A 24,037-nucleotide genomic window follows, 5' to 3' on the forward strand; every position below is an offset into this window, starting at 1 on the left:
GCTTACCAACTGCCCAGTACTCCATTAGGCCTTGGGGACACGGGTGAACTAGATAAGCGTGCCCTCTGTTCTCAAGAGCTTGCAAATGACCATTTAGAAAGATGTGGGTTCATAATTGAATGCTTATTGGGGGTAGTGATGAGGCTTGGGTCGGTCGGAGGCTCTAAAATGACTGTTTGGCTGAGTGTTTGCCTCATCATTGGTCCACGTCCAAACTTTGAGGCATCTAAGTCTGCTGGCCAGAGCTGTCGAACTCTGGCCTGGAAGGCAGAAGACAGGACCCACCTTTGTCAGGTGACCAAGGGGCCTGCTGGCTCCCAGATCTATGTGAGGACAACAGCAACCAAGTCATGTTTGGGCTGATGGCCTGAAGGGAAACAAAAGATCAGTGCTGGAGGGACCCTCTGGAGAGATGACTGGCTGTATCCCACCTCCTGTTATATAGAAGGGGAGACTGCACCCCAGAGAGGCATAGGGGCCCTCCGGGTCCCACCGTGAGTTAGTGCCCAAAGGGGCACCGAAAACATGATTTTAGGCTTCACATAGACCAACCATGAGACAGTGCTCAACAAACTTGAGAGTATTGTGAAAAATACTACTGCAGTTACCATGACCTAGGACCCTGCACAGGAACCATGGCCTTGGGGTTCACGAGCTTACTTAAAAGAAGCCAAAGACGAGCTCAGGGCATTTCTGGTGAGTTTTTTATTTCATGATGCTAGACATCCTGGAGGCTGGGTCATGGACCAGCTCTCAAAAAGGACACTTGAAAAAGAAATGCTTCCTTTCACATCCAGCATTTCACAAGCCCCTTTGAATCTCAGCCCCTTTCTAACCATCACGAGTTACAGCTCACTGCGGGAGTAGAGGAACTTTATCAGCCAAGCTGCAAGATACCCGTTTGGCACTGCTGCCTTCCTCTGACCTAGAAATGTTTTTCCTGGATGATTCCCATCCCTTCCCCTATCTTTTCTTGGTGACCCCTGAGCAGCTCGTGACCCTCCATCCAAAAGCATAGGGGAATCCTGGCACCACGTATCAACTAGGAAGAAGGTGAAGGTGGACTCTTAAAAGAAGGGTTGCAGCTGGCTCTGTTTTGATAGGTAAAGAAATGCAGGAATCTGAGAGCAAACTAGAAAGGAAGGTTATCTGGGAGCGAACTAGAAAGGAAGGTTATCTGGGAGCGAATTAGAAAGGCAGGTTACCTAGAACAGCTCAGACTCCAGCCCCCTGGCACTTAATGGGGAATCCAGAATAGCCCTCCCAACCTAATGACATCTGCCCTCTATTACTTACCATGACCATCAGCTCCTGTTCATTATGCTCACCCTTGACTATGCAAAGCTAATGGCACTCAGCTTCATGGCTGGGTACATCACTCACTCAGATGCTTCACCTCTCACATGAATCAATCTTAATAAGAAAGGAGCCTAAGAATGCTCTTGGCTGAGCAAACCCACACTGCTGTGTCTTATTGTGTTAAAGCTTTGGGCTTCCCCTCTGGATGTGTTCTCCCCAGCCCAGCTGCGTGATGGGCCCTCAATTGAAAGCCTGGGATTCCTGTGCATTGAGGGCTGCTGGGGAGCTCAGGGCTTTGGGGGGCTCCAGAGCCAAAGGAAAGCCTGACCATGACCTTGATCCTCCTGCCACACGCCCCCAGAACAGGGGACAGTGGCTAACTGCGCATGCAAACACCAGGACAGGATTTGCAGTGTGTGACCGTGCCTTTCTCTCTCGCTAGGTTGGTACCACTCATCCTGGGAATTCGGAACTCATCACCTTTCACGGTACACCCTCCCTCCCTTCTCCACCTTATGTTTCTCTGGGACATTTCCAAACCCTCGTATCTCTGTGGACGGTGGTTTCTATTTGCCCAGTGCATAGCCTGGGTGGCCAGGAAGACCGGGCTGTATGTGATGGGAGCGGTAGCTGAGCCAAGGCTGTGGGACTGGGCACCGCTGTTAGATTTTGTCTCCCATCTGTCTATTCTGCACATCTCACTGACCCTCCCAGTTAGCAGGAAGCGTTCCATTGGCCCATTTGTTCATTAGTTTGTTTATAAATATCCAGTGATACCTGCTCCTTGCGTGATGCTGCCCCACGCACTGGACTGAGACAGACTCCTCCTCCGCCGTTCCTGACACCTCGGTCGGTCCTTAGACTTTGTTAGGTGAAACTGTCTTAAAAATCACTAGATTGCAATATACCCCTGCTCTAGGCTTGAGAGTATCGGTGGGTTGATGTCACAGCTCTTGGGAACCAGGAATTCAAAGATCTAGTGTCCTCTGCTTATCAAGGTGGGGACAGGGGATCACTTCTCTTTCTAAGTGCTGAACTCCCAGAAGGCTCCCTCCACTGCCCTCTCCCTTATAAAGATTTGGGGGCGAAAGGGATGGTTGTGATGCCAGTTCTGCAAAAAGGGTGCTTTTCACAACTCCTGTGGGGAGTAGGATGCCACCCATTGGTATTCTTCCCACTCTGTCAGTGGCATATTGCACCTTCGTTGTCCTCGGAGCACCCCTGGGAGAACCTCTCCTCCCCTTACACCACCGTGCTGCCATGCTGCACAGGCACGGAAGCCTGACGTGGTGTGGAGCTTCAGGCGTACACATGAAGCCATAAGAGAGTTCACTACTGCCTCTGCTGGCCCCCATGACGCATGGCTGGTATCTTAATGATGGCACTTATTCCACCCTGCCTCCCGTTACCCTCCCTGTTTCTATCTCCCCAAGGACACTGAGCTTTTCAAGGTCAGGAACATGTTACATCTACCTCTGTCTTCCTCATCATTTACCAAAGGATTGTATGCCTTCAATAAGCTTTTGTTTGTTGAGTGCACTTTGCTAAAGGGGCTCCATTTGAAAAACTTATCTCAAAAAGGATTGCTATAGAACAAAGGCGATTTTCCACTTTTTAAACAAATGTGTGTGTATTTGGTGGCAGGTGTTAAAGGAGAAAAAGGATCCTGGGGTCTTCCCGGCTCAAAAGGAGAAAAAGGCGACCAAGGGGCCCAGGGACCACCAGGTATGCCAACTCTTATGTTAGATCTTGCCTTTGATTTCTGTTCCTGAGACATCCAGCTGAGCCAGAAAGTTAAGATAAATTCCATGACCACCCTGGCCACAAGCTCCACAGAGTTCTAGAGAGACCCAGTCATGGATGATACGTACCCAAGATGGAACATTGTCCAAACAGACCAGAAGTTCTGATTACTTTTGCTTCATATGCAAAATGAGGCCTAAAGAGATCCCGGGATGTGCCCAGGATTCCGCAGTGTCTAGGATGGGGAGCCTGGACCAAGATTAAGATTTCAGCCTCCAAGCCCGGTACCCACTTTGTTAGCAAAACCAATGTGGGGTCACTTCCACTAGGAAATAATCATGGCTGCTAACTTGGAGGCTTTTACTTTTAAAGCTGTGAGATTATGATTGCGAATTTTACAAAACATTTCTTTTTCAGGCCCTCCAGTGGATCCAACTTACCTGAGACATTTTCTCAACAGCTTGAAGGTAAGTATTTCTCTATTAAAATTGGGCCTATGTGTCTGAGTTCTTGGGCTTATGTCGGACACGGTTCACCCTACTCCTACTAAATGTTTTCTAAATGTTCTCTGCTTCCAGGGGGAGAATGGAGACAGGGGGTTCAAAGGGGAAAAAGGAGACTCCATCGGCGACTTCTCTGTGTCCGGGCCTCCAGGCCTGCCAGGAAGTCCAGGCCTGGTCGTGAGTATTGACCCGTCCCTGTCATCTTCCTCGTTGAGTCACCACTTTTCCTGAAGCCCCCCAATGTGACTAGGCAGTTGGAGAGTCCAGGGTCAGTCACAGCCCACAAGCTGAGGCAGGACTTGGGTGTTGGCCTGTCTGCCCCGTACTTGTTTACTCATGGGGAGCTGGGCTGAAGCCCATCGAGGGAAGGGGGCTGGTCAAGGCCACGCGCTTTCAGATAAGTTACAGCTCACTAACTGCGCTGCCTTCTTCGTGTCGGTGGTGGGAAATTCACTCAACACAAAGAGTTATTAATGGTGCACACATCAGATAATGGAGGCAGAATGAAAGGCGGGGAAGATATTTTCAGAGTGGCTATTTGATTCTTTTGAAATGTCATCAAAGAGGAAGCTCCTAGATAGGCTTGGTCTTTTTAGGCTGACAAGTTTCTTCAGGCCACAAAAGAGAAAATTGAGTTATGCCTCTGACCAGATCATTGACCCTCAGGGACCATGAGAAACTCTGGTCCCAGAGCTTGCTGTGAGGAGAGACCCAGCAAAGCCGGGAGACCAGGGTTCTACTTCCAGCTCTGCTGCTCGTTTGCGTTGAGGCCGTGGGCAAACCCTATCCTCAGTTGGGGCCTGAGTTTCTTTATCTGTGAACTGCAAGCTACACTAGATGATCTCTAGGGCCCCTTCTGAGTTCAGGGCTCTCTGGGATTCTCTGGAGTGTCATTCAACATAATAACTGGGCTGCTGCTCTTTTGGTCACATCTGAGTTGTGCCCAAGATTAAGGATGATGACAATAGTTGGTATTTATTGACTTCCTACAAATGTCCTCATAAAAAGAATAGACAGAACTTCTAGTGGTTAATGGTGTTTTCTCTCTTCTGTTCCTGTGTCCTTGCCTTGACAGGGCCAGAAAGGGGAGACTATCGTTGGGCCTCGGGGACCCCCAGGTGCTCCTGGCCTGCCTGGACCACCTGGCTTTGGAAGACCTGGTTCTCCTGGGCCACCGGGACCCCCAGGGCCACCAGGACCTCCAGCTATCCTGGGAGCAGGTTAGTACTGTGTGTGGCACCCTCATGTATGCTGCCCCTGCTGTTATGCTCAAGGTCACCACGTGTGGGTGGCATGTCAGAGCCACCCCGTCTGACAGAGGGCTGTTTCCTGAGTGGAGCTTTCCTTTCTTTTGTGGTAAAGTTGAGATAATTCACATGCCATGAAATTCACCCATTTAAAGTGTGCACTTCAATGGTCTTTGACATACTCACAAGGTTATTCAGCTATCATTACTCTCTAATTCCAGAACATTTTCATCACCTCAAAAAGAAACCCTGTACCAATTAGTGGTCACTCCTCTTTTCCTCCTCCCCCCAGACTCTGGCAACTAATGATCTACTTTCTATACCTATGGATTAGCCTGGTCTGGACATTTCATATAAATGGAATCATGTATTATTTGACCTTTTTTATTTGGCTTCTTTCACGTGGTGTAATTTTTTCAATGTTCGTCATGTTATAAAGCATATCAGTATTTCATTCCTTTTTATGGCTGAGTAATATTTCATTCTATGGATCTATGCCACATTTTGTTTCTCCATTCATCAGTTGATAGACATTTGAGTCTCTGTACTCTTTGGCTTTTATGAATAATGCTGCTATGAGTGTTCATGAATAAGTTTTTGTGTGAATATATGTTTCTACGTCTCTTAAGTCTTTAAATAGAGCGGAATTGCTGCATCATACAATGGTTACTCTATGTGTAACTCTTTGAGGAGCCATCAGACTGTTTTCCAAAGTGGTGCAACATTTTGCCTTCCCACCAGCAATGCACAAAAGTTCCAATTTTTCCTCTACACCAACACTTGATCTTATTATATCTTTTTTATTCTAGCCATCCTAGTGCATATGAAGTGATATCTAATTGTGGGTCTGATTTGCATTTCCCTAAAGACTAATGACGTTGAGTATCTTTTCGTGTGTGGGTGGAAACTTCTTGGCTGCTTTGTCAATGCCTGAGGTCTGAGGGTCGTGAGGACCAGCATTGATTCTAACTCTCTATGCAAAAATGCCCTCACCTCTTGGTACCTCACTTCCTCAAATGAAAAATGGGTGAAATAGAAGACAATCTCCATTTACTGAACATTTACCAAGTGTCAGGCACTTTCCTGGTCACTTTACTCCACTATTTTATTCAATTCTTACCGAACCCTTCAAGGAAAGTATTAGCATCCCCATTTTCAGATGAGGAAAATGGGACCCAAAGACATTTAGGGACCTTTCCAAGGTCATACAGTTCATAACCGACACCAACAGTGTTAGAACCCAGATCAGTGTAGCTCTGAAACCTGTGATCTTTTCACCGTGCCCCTGGTAAAAAATAATACTAACAGCAGTAATAGCTTGACTGCCTCATTTTTTGTTTGGGTGGGCATGAGCCAGGTGTGATGGAAGCGCACCTGGGAAGAGACCTGCAGTGTCTGGAGCATCAGAAAGAACAGGAGGTGACTTTGGTGCCAGGGCTTTGACTTACTCTTGGATCTTTTCGCTGCAAGTGACAGAAATGTAACTCAAACTAGCTCAAGCAAAAGGGACGTGTACTGGTTGTGAAGGAGGGGATGAGCAGTCAATTTGTGGGAGGGGCAGACCTGCAGCAGGACCTCGGGTATAACCAGAATCAGGGATTCAACCTCTGCAAGGATTCTGTGACCATCTCTTGTCTCAGCTCCTCTCTGCATGCTAGCTTCATGCTTCTTTACCACAGACCGCATCCTCTGCGTGGTAGGAAGTAGGGTTATTGATAACTTGCAATTTCTGTCATTAGCTAGAAATCTTGGTCGCCTTTCTTAGTTTTAGTTTGAAAAAGTCCTGGGTTGGAGCACGTCCTGGGAAAGGGTTTTGGTTGACCTGTCTTTGTCCAGATGCCCAACCTTGAACCAGCCACCTGTGGCCAGGAGGTAGGAGCACATGAAGATATGGCAGCTCCTTCTAGAACCAAATGGCTATAGAGGTGAAGGGGGAAATCCCAAAAGAAGGTGAGGATACTGGACCTGCAAAGAAAGAAGGTGCTGGGTTGATAAAACCATAGGTACCTACTCAACCTTGAGGGATGAGCAGGAATCGCAGGAGGTAGGAGGACATTACAGGGTGAGAACAGGTTTCAGAGAGAATCTGTTGCGCATAGTAGACCTGCACAAGGGCTCCCCAGGACTTCTTGCTCAATAGAACAAGGATTGCCCCTCACATAATGTAGGCAATTCAGAGTTCACAAAACACTCTCAAATCCATTCTTGCATTTGATCTTCACAGCAACCTTGGGAGGGAAATGAAATAAATATTACTATAAAACTCATTTCGTGCATGAAGACACTGAAGCTCAGGGAGGTGAAGAGACTTGCTCAAGGTCACAAATACTAGTATGAGGCATAGCTGGGGTCCAAATCCAAGGCCTCTGACCCTCTCTGTACTGGACAGTCACCATCTCTGTATGGATTGTCAAGTCCTGTATCGGAACCGCAGACTTAGTTGCAATGACCTAAAAAGTCTGATACAGTAGTTTTACTGGGACTTGTAAAAACATCTTTAACTCTGCAAGAGCTTTGCAAATTTGGTGGGGTGGGGGTGGGGGGGGCACCAAGGATTAGAGAGGTAGAAGGAGAACAAAAGAATAGCTGTAATAATATTTCTTTATGTGTGCCTAACGTCAGGGCTGCTTGTTGGGGAACCATAAACTCCTTGAGAATTCAAGGATATGCCTCAGAGCTGTCGTCTCGTTAACATTTTATGTAGAATTGTGTGCACGAGCAAGTGCATTTTTCTGGGAAAGAGAGCAATAGCCTTGCTTTGACTATTAAGAGCACCGTGACTCTTCAATAGCTAAGAACCGCTGGCTAACTGCTGTATATTTTGCAAAGCATGTTCTAATTTGTATTTTCCTGAATTCTCACCACAGCCCTGTGATGAAAAAAAAAAAAAAAGCCTGTTTTACATTTCACAGATGAGGAAACTAGGGTTCAGAGAGCTTGCTGTCTCCCCAAGATCACACGGCTGAGAATTGACAAATCAGGAACGTGAGGTCATGTCTCTTGACTCCATGGCCAGGGTTCCTGTCCCTTCGCTGCCTTGCCCTCCTTCTGCAGCCTGTAGCCTTCTCTTCCTCTTTCTGAGCCTGCTTCCTCTGTCTAGTAGTTACCTGCTTGCCTCTTGAGTGAAGTAAATTGAAAACGTCAGGACTTTTTTGGATGCAAGTGACAGAAAACTCAACTCAGACTGACTTATACAAACAACAGCAGCAAGAGGAATTTATTCACTTGTAAAACTGAAAAGTCCTAGGCAGGGCTACATTCAAGAAGCCCAGCAATTCCCCAAGCCAGTCGGTGGGGCTGAGTTCTATGCTGGGCTCAAAGCATCCAAGATCCAGATGCAAGTCGTCGTGTTTTGTGGTACTGTGAGTGGGGTTGTGCACACTCACTTCGGTGACCAGGTGACACCAGAGGCATTTTCAGAGTGTGTACTTTTCTGTAACTTCTCTTTTTTGCTTTGTCTTAGCTGTAGCCCTTCCAGGCCCACCCGGCCCTCCAGGACAGCCAGGGCTTCCTGGATCCCGAAATCTGGTCAGTATAGTTATCAATGCGTATTCATCCTTCTGCTTTAGATGGGTTTATGTAGCCCTTCAGCTGCAGGGTTTAGGGGCTGGCACACCTTTTATGTTGGAGCTGGGCCTCTATGACAATAGCATTGGTACAATTCCACAAACAGAGGGTATTTATTATCTCTTCGAATGACTTATTAAGTAAAAAGATACGGAATATAAAATCATTTATGATGTAAGTTCTGCCCTTGTAATCCTTAATTGACTACAGTGTAACCAGAACGAATCATATTATGTCAAAAAACATAAGTACAAGAGTGTTAACAGTATCACACAGCAGGCCCTGTCCTGGTAATTGAGCCTTCTCTATTCTGTCAAAGGATGTCTCTTGTATATTCGTTACCCTGCAGGTCACTGGAGCAGGGTAGGGCACCTAGAGGTTATGATGATGCCCTGACAAAGGGAGAAATACCTCGCAAGGATGTCAGGAGTCTTAGGAATGCTTTGTGATCTTTGCTGGGTTTTAGTTGGAAATTTGGGCTGCCAAATGAAAGAACAGTCCAGCAGATGATAGAATTTCGATATTTAGTGCCTTTGGGGGATTTCTAAGCCATTTTGAGGCATGCAGTCATTATCTGCAAGGCTAGGTGAAAATTAATTTTTCATCATGTTTCTCAGTTGAAATGAAAAGTAAAAGCTCTCTTGGCTGATGTTTCTCTGAGACTTTGTGCTTTTCACACAAAGATTTTTGCGGCTCTTACGTCTGCTCCTGGGATAGGCCAAGATGGCTGTCTAACCTTTGGCAGCTTTCTAGACAGAGAAATTACAGACCCTCATATGCTATCGCGTATTTAATATTGTAACTACCCAGCTAGCCAAAAAAGGATTCCAGACCCAAGTAGAATTGTTCATTTGCTTGCATTTCTTATTCCAAATGAAAACAAATTTGAAGCTCTTTAAGGAGGAGCATGAGGTAACACATTTAGCAACGTCCGTGCTACTGAACAGCTCACGAATATGGAAGCAGCAAAATGTACTGGTGATTTTGCTAATGCCAGCACCCAACAAGGCAACTCTAATTTCAGTTTTTCAATGTCTTTATACTCACAGAATATTATCTTCCTGTTTTAACTTATCTGCTAGGCTTCAGGGTTGTGTTCCAAAGTAATTCATGCTTTTGTTTGATCAAAAAGAATGTCCTTTGGTTGTTGATGAAGTTATACGTCTCAGTCTGGCACAGTAAGCCTTTTCATTGACTATGAGAGGATGGCTCATAGTGGACTTTACAAAGAGGCCCGTTTTTCAGTTGTGCCACCGCTCTCGTGGTAACTGCAGTGTTTGGAATTTGAAACTATCTGACAGGTTACAGCCTTTAGCGACATGGATGACATGCTGCAGAAAGCGCATCTGGTTGTTGAAGGGACGCTCATCTACCTGAGGGACAGCACTGAGTTTTTCATTCGTGTCAGAGATGGTTGGAAAAAATTACAGGTAACTCTTACGTTTTGTTGAATAAACTGTCTCCGAATGCCTTCTAAAAATAATATGCCTGTCAATGCTATTTTTCTGTGTTGAAAAATAGGCAAGCCGTGTCTAGTTGATGTTTCATTTTCAATGTCCTGTTTTTCCTTAAAGCTGGGAGCACTGATCCCCATTCCTGCCGACAGCCCTCCACCCCCTGCACTTTCCAGTAACGTGAGTAGTGTTCCTGACTACATCGTGCTCCTTCCTTCATCAGTATTTACTGAATCCCCCTTGGTATCCAACACCAAGCTCTCCAAACTCTGGACCGCCAGCTCTGCATGGTTCAGTATCTGGTAGAAACTCAGAAATGACCAAGTGCTAACAGAATGTTCTCACAATAGAGTGGAGAGAGAACTGCATCCAGAGGCTAGAGATCTGTTCCCATGTCATAACTGAATCCTCTTGGGCAAGGGGCTTCCCCTCTCTTGGCCTCAGTTTATTCATCTGTGAAATCATGGTTGGTGTAAGAAATCTAGAAGAACCCTTTAATATTTGACACTCCAAGACTCCTTTGCCTGATAAGAATATCAGCAACTTACATTGTCCATGTTTTAAGCCTACAACAATCCTCTGAGGCAGGTACTGTCATCCCCATTTTGCGGATGAGGAAACTGAGATTCTAAAAAGGTGACTTTCTCTATTAAGTGAATGAGTTGGCTATAAAAATCTACTTTCTTGGTTCATTGTTCTTTCTAAAAGACGAGAATATCACCTCCTTTGCTGAGGATCATTTTTTTCATTCATGCATGAAACTCTCTGTAGTTAAGAGGGGCCCCAAAACAGTAACAAACTATTTAAATTATCTTCTCAAGAAACATTGCACTTGCCTTCAATGTACTCTGAAGAACAGATTGAATGAAATGAAAATATTCAGAACTGTTTGTTTTTCTTTTTTACATAACAGCCACATTCGCTTCAGTCTCCACTGACATCTATTTCAAGTGCCAATTATGAGAGGCCCACAGTAAGTGAAATTCATGCATTTACTATGCAAATGCTGAATGTGTGTCAACTATGTGTTAGGCCCCATTTTAGGCACACAGTTCCTACCCTCAAGATGTGTATAAACTACCGAGAGGGGCAAACAAAAAATAGGTAATTACAATACAGTGTGGTAATTCGTTTGGGTGAGGCATACACAGGGTGCTGGGGCTGCGAGGAAGGTCAAAGACATCTGCCTTCTTTAGATGAGGTGACCTCTAAACTAAGACCTAAAGGACAGGAAAGAGCCTAAAGACCTAAAGGACAGAAAACTAAGACCTAAAGGACAGTTAAGAGCAGGAAAGAGCCAGGTGGAAAGAAGAGTGGGAATTCCAGGCAGGGTGAATATGGAACAGAGAGAGGCAAAGGGAAGTGGTATACATTTCTATAATTGCAAGTATTTCAGTCTGGCTGAAAGAGTAGAGTTCAAGGCAGAAGAGAGAAGTTAGTCTGCAGAGGAAGTTAGTCTGCAGATGGGAAGGGTTACTCATCAAGGGACTTCAAGTCAAGCTAAGGACTTTGACCTTTTCTAGTGAACAATGGGGAGCAATGAAGGATCTTATGCAAGAAAAGGGTATATAAGATTGGTATTTCAGAAATTACCTTGGGCACAGTGCACAAATGGATTGGAGGAGACAGGACCAGGGACCCGAAGACAAGTTAAGTGGCTACTATACTGTATGAAGTAGGATCATAGCAAACATGTAAAAAAAAAAAAGAGCAGATTGGAGAGAAATGAAGGAGGCAAAAGTGACAAAGGATAATCAATGACACATTTGGTCATTGATTGGATATGGGGCCATGAGGATGAGGGAAATCAGGAATGGTACCCAGTTTTCTGCTTGGGTGACTGAGTAGTGATAGTTTCCTTTCCAGGGATCACTTTGTTGCTGGGATTAGAAACTCACACTCTATTTCTTCATTTGCTGAATGAAGATCTTTTTCAGAAACTTCATGGAACTCAATTACAGGAAGTCTAATTCTTGTCCCTGCTATTAGTCTGCTCCACTATCTCTGCAGATCAGCTTCTGCAAGGGTCTTTCTTCTTTCCTCCCCTCTGCCCCCACCCCAACACACAGACATAGGTTGTATCTACAAGGCTGGCACACAGCTTTGGGTTGCCATGGCACTGATCCTGGCCCCAACTCTGTGTTATCTTACAGCTGCAGAGCTCAGGACGACCTGACCCAACTCAGAGTCTTGAGAGAGATAGTATATGAGTATGTGGGTCATCTTGGGTCAATCACCCACTACCAGACAAAGCAAAAGTAGCCAAGAGAATGAGGTTGCATGGCCTAAGGCCACTCTTTTTAGCGAGTGTTGTGGGGGCAGTTTCAAAGAACAAGGCATGCTCATGGCAAACAGCAGAAGCATGTTTCCTATAATGCTGCTATTCACCACTTGGGATCTCATGCGGGGCATAGTGATTCTCAGGTATCTGTGGAATACCTGAGTGTCCACTACCAGGAGGGAATAGGATATGGAAGTCTCAAACCTCGCAGTGGGTCTGGTATACAGATACAGACTTAGGGTCTTCAGCTGAGTCATGGCAAAGATGGCAGGGGTGGCAGGATTCCCAAAAGAGAATCTCTACAGTGAGAAGAGGTTGAAGTATGAGGAGCAAAACTGAAAAGGCACTGATGGAATAAATATGAGAAGGAAACTGAGAAGCCATAGCCAGAGAGGAAGAAAGAATGCCAAGCAAGGTAGACGCCAACAGTGTCAAATGTTGCCAAGAGGTCCATCAAAAGAACTAGAAGGTGTCCTTCAAATTCAGAAATCAGAAAAAAGCATTCCGATAGCATGGAGAGACGCCAACAAGATTCTAGTTGGTCCAGAAGTAAATGGGAGGTGAGATGATGAAAGAGAAGTAAATATAGGTAACTCTTCAAAAAGCTTAGCTATAAAGGGGAGAAGTTTGAGCAGTAGCTAAAGGATTTTTAAAATACTATTTTATAAATTCCAAAGTAATACATATTCATTGTCGAAAGTTTGGACATTCAATATAAAGATTGAAGAAGAAAAAGAAAATCACCTATAATTTTACCAAAACTACAACCATCCACAGAATCACCATTTTAACATTTTAATTGTTGTGACATTATTGTCTTCATAAAAAATTATAGATATTTGGGAGATTTCTGGTCAAGATGGCAGAGTAGGTAAATGCTATGCTCACCTCCTCTCAGGACCATATCAATTACAACTAAACCACAGAACAACCATTACTGAGAATTACCTGAAGTCATTATTGAGAAAAACCATTATTGAGAATTACAGAAAAGAAGCCACCTTGAGACTGGGAGATTTAGCTACCTCTAAACCACAGAACAACCATTATTGAGAGTTACCTGAAGTCTTGTTGAACTGAAGCCCTATAACCACAGACATACAAAAAAGAAGCCACCAGAGACACGGAATGGGCCGGTCCCACACCTGCGTATGATTATTAAAACTTGGAAGGGATATCTCGGCTGCAGAGGTCCCCACTGAAGAGCAAAGGATCCCAGCCCCTCCCCAGCCCAGGGTTTCAGTGCAGGGGAGAGAAGTCCCCATAACTTCTGGGTGTGAAAACCAGAAGAGATTGTGGCTGAGTATGCCTGGCTGCACTCCCAGGCACTTACTTCCTGACAGCCTCACTCATTCTGAGCTCCAGAGCTGGGGCAGCAGCTCAAAAGGCACCAGGGTCATATGGGGAGGAACAGAATTGTCTATCTTTAGGGTAAGGGCTGGAGGGTCAGCTTTCACCCAGACAGAGGAGCTGGCAGAAACCATTGTTTCTTCGTTGAACCTTCCCACATCCCGATTTGCAGATGTAGGCAAATGCCATATGTTAATCTCCATCAAACTGGCTATCACCTTTCATCTGCCCCACCCTAGTGATTCCCTGAGATCACGCCCCACCCAACTTTCGGGTACACCCAAGCTGCTTCCCTATAAATGGCCTGTCTTGACTCATGCTGCGGACTTTCCCAAAATCTCTCAAAGGTTCACAAAACCCAAACAAGCAGCATCTGGCTTTGGCATGTTCTGTACCCCTGGCTGAGCAGCCTTAGGCCCGGCACTAGTGAAAGCCTGTCTTGGTTCACAGCTTGGCCTTTCAAGACACCTCCAAGCACAGTGCAGATAACAGCCATCTCTGTATTGCTTTGTGGCTTATATCAGGAGGCCCCAGCAGGGCACAGACTGAGGCTGGACTTGACTTGCAGCAGGTCCCCTCCCAGGAGGCCTTAGGGCTGCAGTCCCAGTGGCCAGCTTTGGACTGGGCTGGAGCATTACTCAATGACCTCCAAGGACAACACACCCAAAGGGCAGATTAGGCAGGCACAAGAGCCCTGCTAAAGCCAACCCTGCTCTGTAGGGTCAGCCCCTGCCCAGACGCTCCTCCACTGTAGTCATGGCAAGTCCTCACAACCAATCAGCCTGATGGTGAAACCCTTCCATTGATGTGCAAACAACAGTCACATCTCAACTACAATGTGAGGGCACACACAGCCCACACAAGGGACACACCTGGAGCACCTGGCTCCGGTGACCAGGGAGACTGCACCACTGGGTCCACAGGACACCTACATAAGGAGACTCTACCAAGACTGGGAGGCATAGCAGCCTTACATAGAAACAAATACAGGGAGGCAGACAAAATGCAGAGACAAAGAAACATTCCCAAATGAAAGAATAGAACAAAGCTCCAGAAAAAGAACTAAACAAAATGGAGACAAGCAATCTACCAGATGCAGAGTTCCAAACACTGGTTAAAAGGGTGTTCAGTGATTTCATGGAGAACTTCAACAAAGAAATAGGAAACATAAAAATGGAGATAGAAAACATAAAAAAGAACCAGTCAGAAATAAAGACTACAATAACTGAAATGAAGAATACATTAGAGGGAATCAAAAGAAGATTAGATGAAGTGTAGGATGGATCTAATCCATGATTTAGAAGATATGGTAGCAAAAAACACCCAACCAGAACAGCAAAAAGAAAAAAGAATCCAAAAAATGAGAGTTTAAGGGGCCTCTGGGACAGCATCAAGCATACCAGCATTCACATCATAGTGGTACCAGAAGAAGAGAGAGAGAGAGCAAGGAATTGAAAACCTATTTGAAGAAGTAATGATGGAAAACTTCCCTAACCTAGCAAAGGAGATAGATATAGAAGCCCAGGAAGTGCAGAGAGTTCCAAACAAGATGAACCAAAACAGACCCACACCAAGACACATAATTTAAATGCAAAAGGTTAAAGACAAAGAGAGAATCTTAAAAGCAGTAAGAGAAAAGCAATTAGTTACCTACAAAGGAGCTCCCATAAGACTATCAGCAGGTTTCTCAATAGAAACTGTGCAGGCCAGAAGAAATTGGGAGGAAATATTCAAAGTAATGAAAAGCAGGGACCTATAACCAAGATTACTCTCTCCAGCAAAGCTATCATTTAGACTCAAAAGGCAGATAAAGAGCTTCCCAGACAAGAAAAAGCTAAAGGAATTTCTCACCTCCAAACCACGATTACAAGGAATGTTAAAGGGATTTCTTTAAGACAAAAAAAAAAAAAAAAAATCAAAAATATGCACAATAAAATGGCAATAACTACATATCTATCAAGAATTACTTTAAATGTAAACGAGTTAAATGCTCCAGTCAAAAGATAAGGTGGATGAATGGATAAGAAAACAAGACCCTTACATATGCTTCCTACAAGAGACTCACTTCAGATCAAAAGACACACACAGACTGAAAGTAAAGGGATGGGGGAAAAATATTTCATGAAAATGGAAACAAATTTTAAAAAGCTGCAGTAGTAATACTTTTATCAGACAAAATAAATTTTAAAACAAAGGCTATATAACAAGAGACAAAGAAGGACCCAGTAATCCCACTTTTGGGTACTTATCCAAAGAAACCCAAAATGCTACTTTGAGGGGATGTATGCATCCATATGTTCATTGCAACATTGTTTACAGTGGCCAAAATGTGGAGGCAGCCTGAGTGTCTGTCAATGGATGAATGGATAAAGAGTATATGGTACATATATACAATGGAATATTACTTGGCCATGGAAGGGAATGGGTTCCTGCCACTTATGGCAACATGGGTGGACCTGGAGTGTATTGTGCTGATGGAGTATCAAAGAAAGATAGATGCAATGTGATTTAACTTATATGTGGAATCTAAAGAATGAAATAAACAAAGAAAACAGAAACAAACTCATAGATACAGAGAACATTTTGATGGTTGCCAGATGGGAGGGGTTTTGGAATGGGTGAAAAAGGGGAAGGGATTAAGAAGTCCTAATTAGTTGTTGCACAGTAGTCATTGGGATGTAGGGTACAGCATAAGGAATATAGTCAATAAGATTGTAATAGCTATGTGTAGTGTCAGATGGGTCCTAGATTTATTGGAGTGATAGATGGGAGGGGGTTGGGGACAGGGTGAAAAAGGTGAAGGCAGTAAGAGTACAAATTGGTAGTTACAAAATAGTCATGGGGATGTAAAGGAAGCATAGGGAATATAATCAATTATATAGCAATTACTATGTATAGTACCAGGTGGGTACTAGACGAGTCAGGGGAAGCACTTCTTAAATTATATAAACGTCTCACCGCTATGCTGTACACCTGAAATTAATATATAATAATATTGAATGTCAACTGTAATTGAAAATTTTAAAAAGGGGGAAAAAGGTGAACGGGAATAAGAGGTTCAAATTTCCAGGTATAAAACAAATAAGTCATGGGGATGTAATATTCAGCATGGGGAATACAGTCAGTAATATTGTTTGCTCTCACTTGTTTTTTTTTAGTTGCACTTGATTGCTCTGAACATGCCATTTTCCGGAGATATTCGAGCTGATTTTCAGTGCTTCCAGCAGGCCAGGGCGGCAGGACTGTTGTCCACCTACCGAGCGTTCTTGTCCTCCCATTTGCAAGATCTCTCCACAGTTGTGAGGAAAGCAGAGAGATACAGCCTTCCCATAGTGAATCTCAAGGTAAAAATAAATATTGTTCCCATTGCCTCCTGGCTGTGCTGGTCTCCACAGGGACTGGAGACAGTGGCCAATTCCTGACATCATCAGAAGTGTGCTGGGTCAAGGCCCAGCCTGTCCTTGATTGGCTGTGTGACTTTGAATGGATCATTTCCTTCTCTGTTCCTCAGTTTCCTAATATTTACAGTGGCCTTGCCAGCTTGGATGGTAGGACAAAGCAGACCGAAGGAATAATAACCTCTTCACTTACACAGCTTTTTCAATGTTTACAAAGTGCTTTATACCTATTATCTTAATAGATATTTCCAGTATAAATGGGAGTGATTCTTTTCCCAGTTTGTCAGATGAGGAACCTGAGACTCAGAAGGAGAAAGGAGTTTGTTCAAAGTCACTACAAACTAGAGTTACTTTCCTTGACCCCCACATGGATCTGGGCTCTTGGTTCCACCAGAAGATGCCTTCTGGGGGGCATTGGCTGAGTGGCACCAGAGAACACCTGGTGAGCACTGGTGCCCGAGCAGAGCCACTTTGTCCATCACCCTGGTTTGGTGCATCTCAGCTGCCAACGCCTGGTAGAAATTTATCTGCCCCCATTTGCTGGTAAGGCAGGACGTCATAGGATCCCTCAATGGCACAATTATACCGTGGAAGTAGCCAACTCCTTTAAGGCTACAGAGGGACAGCTGTCTTACTGCTCACACATATGCTGGATCTCAAAGGTACTTGGAGACCCTCTGGTCCCTGGGCCCAGATTCCAATTTGGAACCTTGTGGCTAGCACGTTCCATCCTGACCCTATACCCAGCATTTTCCATCTCCTCTCCCAAGGTTCTGTTCCACCACATTCACCCACTCAAATAATTTGTATTCTTGGAATGCGAATAACTGAAGGAAACATGGCTCCTTCAGAAACAGGAGTGAGAGATTCCTCTCTCTGTCACCATAATGTGGATTGGCACAAATTTGGAGCTCAACACATACATATGAAAATTTAAAAACAGCAGTAATAAAATAAAGACCTAAAACACACTTTTGATGAGGAGGAGCCTTTGTACACATACCATGAGAGAAATTGCCTCAAGAAATAAGACAGTAAAACCAAAAGGGTTCAAGAATGGATTACAAAATCAAGCCACAGACATTTCCTGAGGGCCCACTCGGCCAGACGCCGGAATTGGAGTTGGTGGCTTCAGTGGGAGATGATATCTGGGACTTAAAGAATGAGTAAAATAGCTAGTCCTTTTGCAGGCTGATGGTATAATGATTCTAATGTGGCATTTTTGTCTCCACAGGGCCAAGTACTTTTCAATAATTGGGATTCAATTTTTTCCGGCTATGGAGGTCAGTTCAGTACACATGTTCCGATATACTCATTTGATGGCCGAGATGTGATGACAGATCCTTCTTGGTAAGTAGGGGTGGAAACCTCAAAGTATATGGTATGATAGACAGCTGTAGGAGACATTCTAATCATGGGATGCTTTCGTGAGCTGCCCCTCTGGGATGTAGCCAGCATAAAGCCTCAGTGAGGCAGCTGAAAGCCGTGGAGAGAGCCCTGGCCTTGGAACCAGGAGACCTGAGTTCAGTTCCTTAATATGGTTCCTTTGGCAAAGCACTTCTGCTCTCTGAGCCTCAGCTGCCTCACCTGTTAAATGGGCAAGATAATCATATCTATACCATAGAATTGTTGTAAGAATAGAATGGTAAGTGTGAGAACACCTAGCATACAGCAGGCACTTAATAAGCGTTAAGTAATGCTATTCTTAGTGATCCTTTAATCCTATGCTGTGAGCTACATTCAAATTCTTTGCAAACTGTGTATGCTATTACAAATAGAACAACTCAGCAAACCTTTCCTGTCTACTCTATGCCAGGCCTGGAAGCCACAATAACAAACCAACACTGCCCCTGTCCTTATGGGGCTCACAGCCTACGGGGAAAGACAGACACAGACTAGCTACGATTCTAGATAGATCATCGTAATTGTAAAATAGAGAAACAGATAAGATGATAGGAGCACAGAGGAAATATTCATCATTACTTGGGGGTGAGAATCAAGAAGGCTTCCTGTAAGAGGAAGCATTTAATGGACTTTGAAAGATGAGAGGAATTCAATCTGAAAAGGAAAGAGAGACTGCTCCAGACTAAGGAACTTCATGAGCAAAGGTTCAGATTCACAAAAACGGAGAGTGTGATTTGAGAACAAGTACAAGCTGGATATGGTTGGAACATAGTGTGTTCAGCTCGTTAGAAAGAGCAGTGAAGATAGAGAGGTGATGTGGGGCCAGACCACGGAGGGTTCAGGAGTTTGACTCGATTCACTAGACTTACGCTAATATGTTTACCGAGATGTGCCACAAAGAAGAAAAAGTAACACGACAAAATTACTTTTTAGGCCCCAGAAGGTCGTTTGGCATGGCTCCAGCCCCCATGGAGTGCGTCTTGTGGATAAATACTGTGAAGCATGGCGAACCGCCGACCAGGCAGTCATGGGATTCGCCTCCCCACTGAGCACGGGGAAGATTCTGGACCAGAAAGCATATAGCTGCGCTAGTAGGCTAATTGTTCTCTGTATCGAAAACAGCTTCATGACAGACGCTAGGAAGTAATGACCTTCCCATGATCCTTAAGAGTCTTCCAATTTTTCTTACGTGAAGAGTTGACACTGAAATCTAAAATGTTTAAATGTTGTAAATATTAGGTTTTTTTTATTACACATTCGTCACACCAGCAACCAAAGAAAACGTACCTCAATACACTCAAAACTGAAGACATAAAGGACTCAGATCAAAGATAGAAATCTGATCCATATATCGGTGCTAGATTCTGCAGGAAAGTCCATGCAGTGTGAACACATCCCATCGTGGTTAAGAGCAAGTTGAAAACAAAGGCATTCTGCCCACTGCATCCTTCAGAAAGTAATTTCCTTCTTTTAACCATTGTTGTTGAGTGTAAGATGTCCTTCATGTTTTCTTACAAAGTCAGTGTTTAGAAATGTTACCCCTTTCTAAGTTATATGCAGACCAAATGCTTTATTCTTTCATACACATCCATCATTTGCAACTGCTGTTCATACAGAGATAACAGAACTGCTCAAATGATCCTACTTGTAGTTTCTGATATTATCAGACTTTAATTTTTTTCCCCTAAAATATTATTGCCATTGTGCTTTTTATATTTTTGCTAGGAGTTTTATATTTTTGCTACAATCATATTTTAGGATGGCATCTGTTTATGTCACTCTGACTTGCTGGAAAAATGTAAACTCCAAATTATCTGAAACTAGAAAAGAAATAGCACATAATTACTACCTTTCCCTTGGTAGCCCTTCCACCCACCCCGCACCCTAATTTTATGACTTCCATTTGGCAACTCTTGAAGTATAACTGCGATTAAGCAAACAGGTTCATGGGGATGAATTTTCTGAGACACCTATATCTTCATGCTGTATACTTTGATTTTTTTCCCATGTAAGTGAACATAAAAACATCTTTTCCAGGCACTTTCTTCTGTTTGACTTTTTTCCATTGTTCATTTATTCTCCACCACTGATGTGGAAGTGGCCCTGGGGTGGGTTTGCTAACCTTGTCACTGCCACTTGTGTAGTCCTCGGGGAATGATCAGAGAATAAGAAGATTTTCCCATCATGCTCATCTGCTCCTGCGTGTTGTCTCCTACTTGGTTGGGGCAGCATGGAAGAAAACCCCCAGTGCAGGAAATAGGATGAATTGTGTCTCAATGCGTGACTTCGGATAAGTCTGCCTTTTTCTCTCAAAAAGCTTGGGATTAAATAAGCATAATATCAGCTCCCAGTTATTAAACATCAGACTTATTATGAGCCCCATTTACCTTTCCTCATAACCTTGCAAGGTAGGTATTTCTATCTCCACTTTACAAATGAAAAACAAAAGTTGAGGCTCAGGAAGTCACTCGTTCCAGGTCACACAGCTGGTGAGTGATGGGGCTGGTTTCAGACTCAGGCAGGGCCTGTCTCACTCCAGTGCTCAGGATCTTTTCAAGGAACCATTGTGCAAGGTAGCTTATCCACTGCCTCCCTGCTTTGCGTCTGAGACTCCCTGCCTATCAGCTATACCCCGCAGAAGAAACAGGATCGCCAGGCAAGTGGCATGCCAGGATATTTCCTTCCATTTAGCTGGGCTAGCTCAGAAACTCAGCAAAATGAAGGCACTTGAATAGTCCTTGAGGTAGGAAGGAAACTGAGGACAAAAAATAAAAACATGCAGACATCCCAGAACCTCCACTTAGGGACTTCCTAAATGGAGGAGTGGTGAGAATCTTTCTAATGAGTCATGAAATGAAGACATTTATAGGTTGGAAAGCCCCAGAGGTGGATCGTTGAGGAACAGTGAGTGACTGGCTGGTTGGGGTGTACCTGGCCTGGACAGAAACTGAGGGGGAAGGGGAGTGTAAGGCTCCTGAGGTCCTGAAGTGAAGACAACATCCATTTTGGTCAGAGCCCAGCAGGGCCCTGGGTCACAGAGGGGCAGGGTGGCATGGGGGTTCAGGGAGAGCCAAAAGGAGGACAGACCCCTTTTGCTAACCCCAGGAAAGAGTACTGAGGTTCATGTCCTGTGTGCACTGGAGGAGTGTATACCCAAATGGCCCTCCCAGAAGAGTCCCTGAATCAATCCCAGCCCCATTCAGACTCGGAGAATGACAGTTAAAATTCTGGGCCTGACCTTCAGGACCCTTCATTGAACATCAGCTTTCCTGTCACTCGCTGAGCCACAGAGGCTGCTTGCCAGGCTATTGTGCATGCCCTGTCTCATTTCGGGAAAGCCTTAACCGATCTAGGTCTATCTAGAGTGGCTCTTTTGCTAGTAGTCCGTGCAGACTCTGCTTCTTCTGTGACATCCCCCATTTCCCTGGACCTGCCTATCTTTTGTCATGCTTTCTCCTCTGAACACCTGGTATGTTTAACACCTGGAGCTTGTGACACAATTGAAACACAAGAGCTGAAAGGTCTCTAAGCCCTCACCCTACTCCTGAATGTACCTCAAGGCTGGGAAGCGAACTAACGCCCTCAGACATAACAAGGGAGGAAGATATGCCACAAGTTCATCTTCACAGGGTGAGAGGACCTTGGGTACTTGCTGAGTCCAAGGTCTGAAACCTGCAGCATCCAAGGTCCCCTGTCCAGAAGCAGAACCAGGAGGACAGAAGCAGCTGTCCCATATCAACCTGTATCAAGGTCAGGCCCCGTGAGGAGGCAGACTTTGAAGGGCACAAAGGAGCAAAGGGAGTGAGGAGAGGTGGGTGTGGGGGAGACAGAGCATGAAGGAGAAGGTCCAGGGGAGTCCTCTCTGCCAACCTGGAGGTGGCCACGTGGTCGTGCCTGAAGAAAAGTCACAAGAGCTACCCTCATTTCCTGCACTCTCTGGGCTATATGTGGCTTGCACTATGTTGCTTGAACCTGTAGGGAGTACAAGTAGGAGATAGCATGGAATTCAGGGAACTGTTAGCAATCCAGTACAGCTGCATATTAGTCAGTAAGGGAAACACAAGTCAAATTCATAAACAATAACAGCAAAAAAGAATGTGTTGGCTCATTAAACCAAGTAGAAGGACAGAGGATACAAGAGACTCACTTTGCGTTCTCTCTCTCTCCTCTCTCTACCTTACTCTGTCTCCCTCCCTCTCTCTCCCTCACTCTTTCTCTCTCCCTCTCTCTGTCTTCTGCTATCCTCTGTATATGGCTTTCTTCCCTCCAACCAAGGACAAAATCCCTTCATGTGGCAGTGGTTGTTCACAGAGAGTTCCTTACTCCACCACCCCAGAGAATAGCCAAAGAGGAAAGAGAAGACTTCCTCTCCCTTCTGGGATTATATTAAATCCTGGGAAGAACTCTGATTCATCCCACATGTGCTGTGCGCCTATGACAGTGATTGGCTGCCCCACCCAAGATGTGGACAGAAGGAATAATTCCTCCACCCAAAATAGTAGGAGGTTGGCAGGAGCCAACAGGGACTCAGGAAATGGAGAAGACCAAAAACAGAAAAAAGAAAAGGATTCCAGCTCACAGCAGCAGGAGAGGGCTAAGTGTGGGGGATGTGGTGAAGTGACAGGTGAGGTCATGCTGCCGTTGAATTCTGGGATAAGGTGTTTGGACTTTATCCTGCAACTGGTGGGACACCTGGGAAGATTTTAAAAGATGAGAGATGGACTCAGACAGCCTGTGACCCACACAACTGTGTCAGCAGGGACTGGAAGCGAAGGTACGCTCAGAACCGCTCGGGGAAATGCTCCTGGTGACCTATGCAATTGCTGACAGCACTCAAAAGAGCTATCAATCCTTTTCAGCACAGATGTTCATATTTATAAATATCAACAGATATTTGATTTGACAAATCTCCTTAGCCATCTTGAGGAGATAAAGCAGTCTCAAAAGGGGAACCAGCAGATCAATCAGAGTAAGTAGCTTTTATTAAAAAGAATTATTACAGAAAACAGGAGCTTACTTTTTAAAAATTCAAATTTGTATTTCAGTGAAATGTCAGAGGTTAAGAGAAGCATGATGTGGAATCCTAGGAGAACAAGAAACAGTCCTTGGAAATAAAATACCTGCTTGTGTGAACCTCAAAATAAAATAGAACAGCAGCATAGAGATAGTGCTGAAAACTGATTTAGTGAATTATCAGGTAAACTCATAAGAATGAATATGGCCCTCTCAGAACACAGACAAAAAGATTCATGAGATCAAAAAAAAGAAAAAAGGGATAGATATAATGTCCCAATATTTATATAACTAGTCACAGAAGAAGAAAGAAGAATGGATAGAAGTGAAGTATCAGTTAACAAATAATGAAAAAAAATTTCCTGAGCTGAAAGAATTTTATCTATGGATTGAAGTGGTTCACTGAATCCTGGGCAGAATTGTTGCAAAAAATCCACCTAAGGACATATCTGGTAAAATTTCTGAATTTCAAGGATAATGTAAGAATCCTATAAACTTTCATACAGAAAGAGATTCAGTCTGGCATTGGAATTCTCATCTGCAATACTAAAAATTAGAAGACATGGAACAATGTGTAAACAATCCTGTGGATTAAGAATTATTAAAATTTTACAGCCAGCTAAACTGAGAACAAAAGAGAGGTACTTTCAGAAATGTCAAGACTCAAAATTATAACACCAGGTACACTTTCTGAGAAACAAACTTTGTGGAATAATTATAGCCAAATAAAGATGAACAGATAATTAAGATCTTACAAAATAGAGGGTGTTGTACTAGA

General features: G+C 44.3%; 1 protein-coding gene across 2 annotated transcripts in view; it reads left to right on the forward strand.

Annotated features, from left to right (window-relative positions):
• Positions 1–20,280, forward strand: part of COL15A1 (collagen type XV alpha 1 chain) — a 99,316-nt gene extending 79,036 nt beyond the window's left edge. The window contains exons 30-41 of one of the 2 annotated variants that reach the window (XM_033124147.1): positions 1,742–1,787; positions 2,944–3,024; positions 3,460–3,509; positions 3,621–3,722; positions 4,621–4,765; positions 8,256–8,320; positions 9,661–9,789; positions 9,934–9,993; positions 10,727–10,786; positions 16,603–16,788; positions 18,077–18,192; positions 19,180–19,393. In XM_033124147.1, the coding sequence (XP_032980038.1) occupies positions 1,742–1,787; positions 2,944–3,024; positions 3,460–3,509; positions 3,621–3,722; positions 4,621–4,765; positions 8,256–8,320; positions 9,661–9,789; positions 9,934–9,993; positions 10,727–10,786; positions 16,603–16,788; positions 18,077–18,192; positions 19,180–19,393 (1,254 nt within the window). Of the gene's footprint in view, positions 1–1,741; positions 1,788–2,943; positions 3,025–3,459; positions 3,510–3,620; positions 3,723–4,620; positions 4,766–8,255; positions 8,321–9,660; positions 9,790–9,933; positions 9,994–10,726; positions 10,787–16,602; positions 16,789–18,076; positions 18,193–19,179 lie in introns of both variants that reach the window. The other variant, XM_033124148.1, reaches the window with a different exon arrangement.
• Positions 20,281–24,037: the final 3,757 nt, after the last annotated feature.

Source organism: Rhinolophus ferrumequinum, chromosome 12 (assembly GCF_004115265.2).
Source record: "Rhinolophus ferrumequinum isolate MPI-CBG mRhiFer1 chromosome 12, mRhiFer1_v1.p, whole genome shotgun sequence".
Lineage (NCBI taxonomy): Eukaryota > Metazoa > Chordata > Mammalia > Chiroptera > Rhinolophidae > Rhinolophus > Rhinolophus ferrumequinum.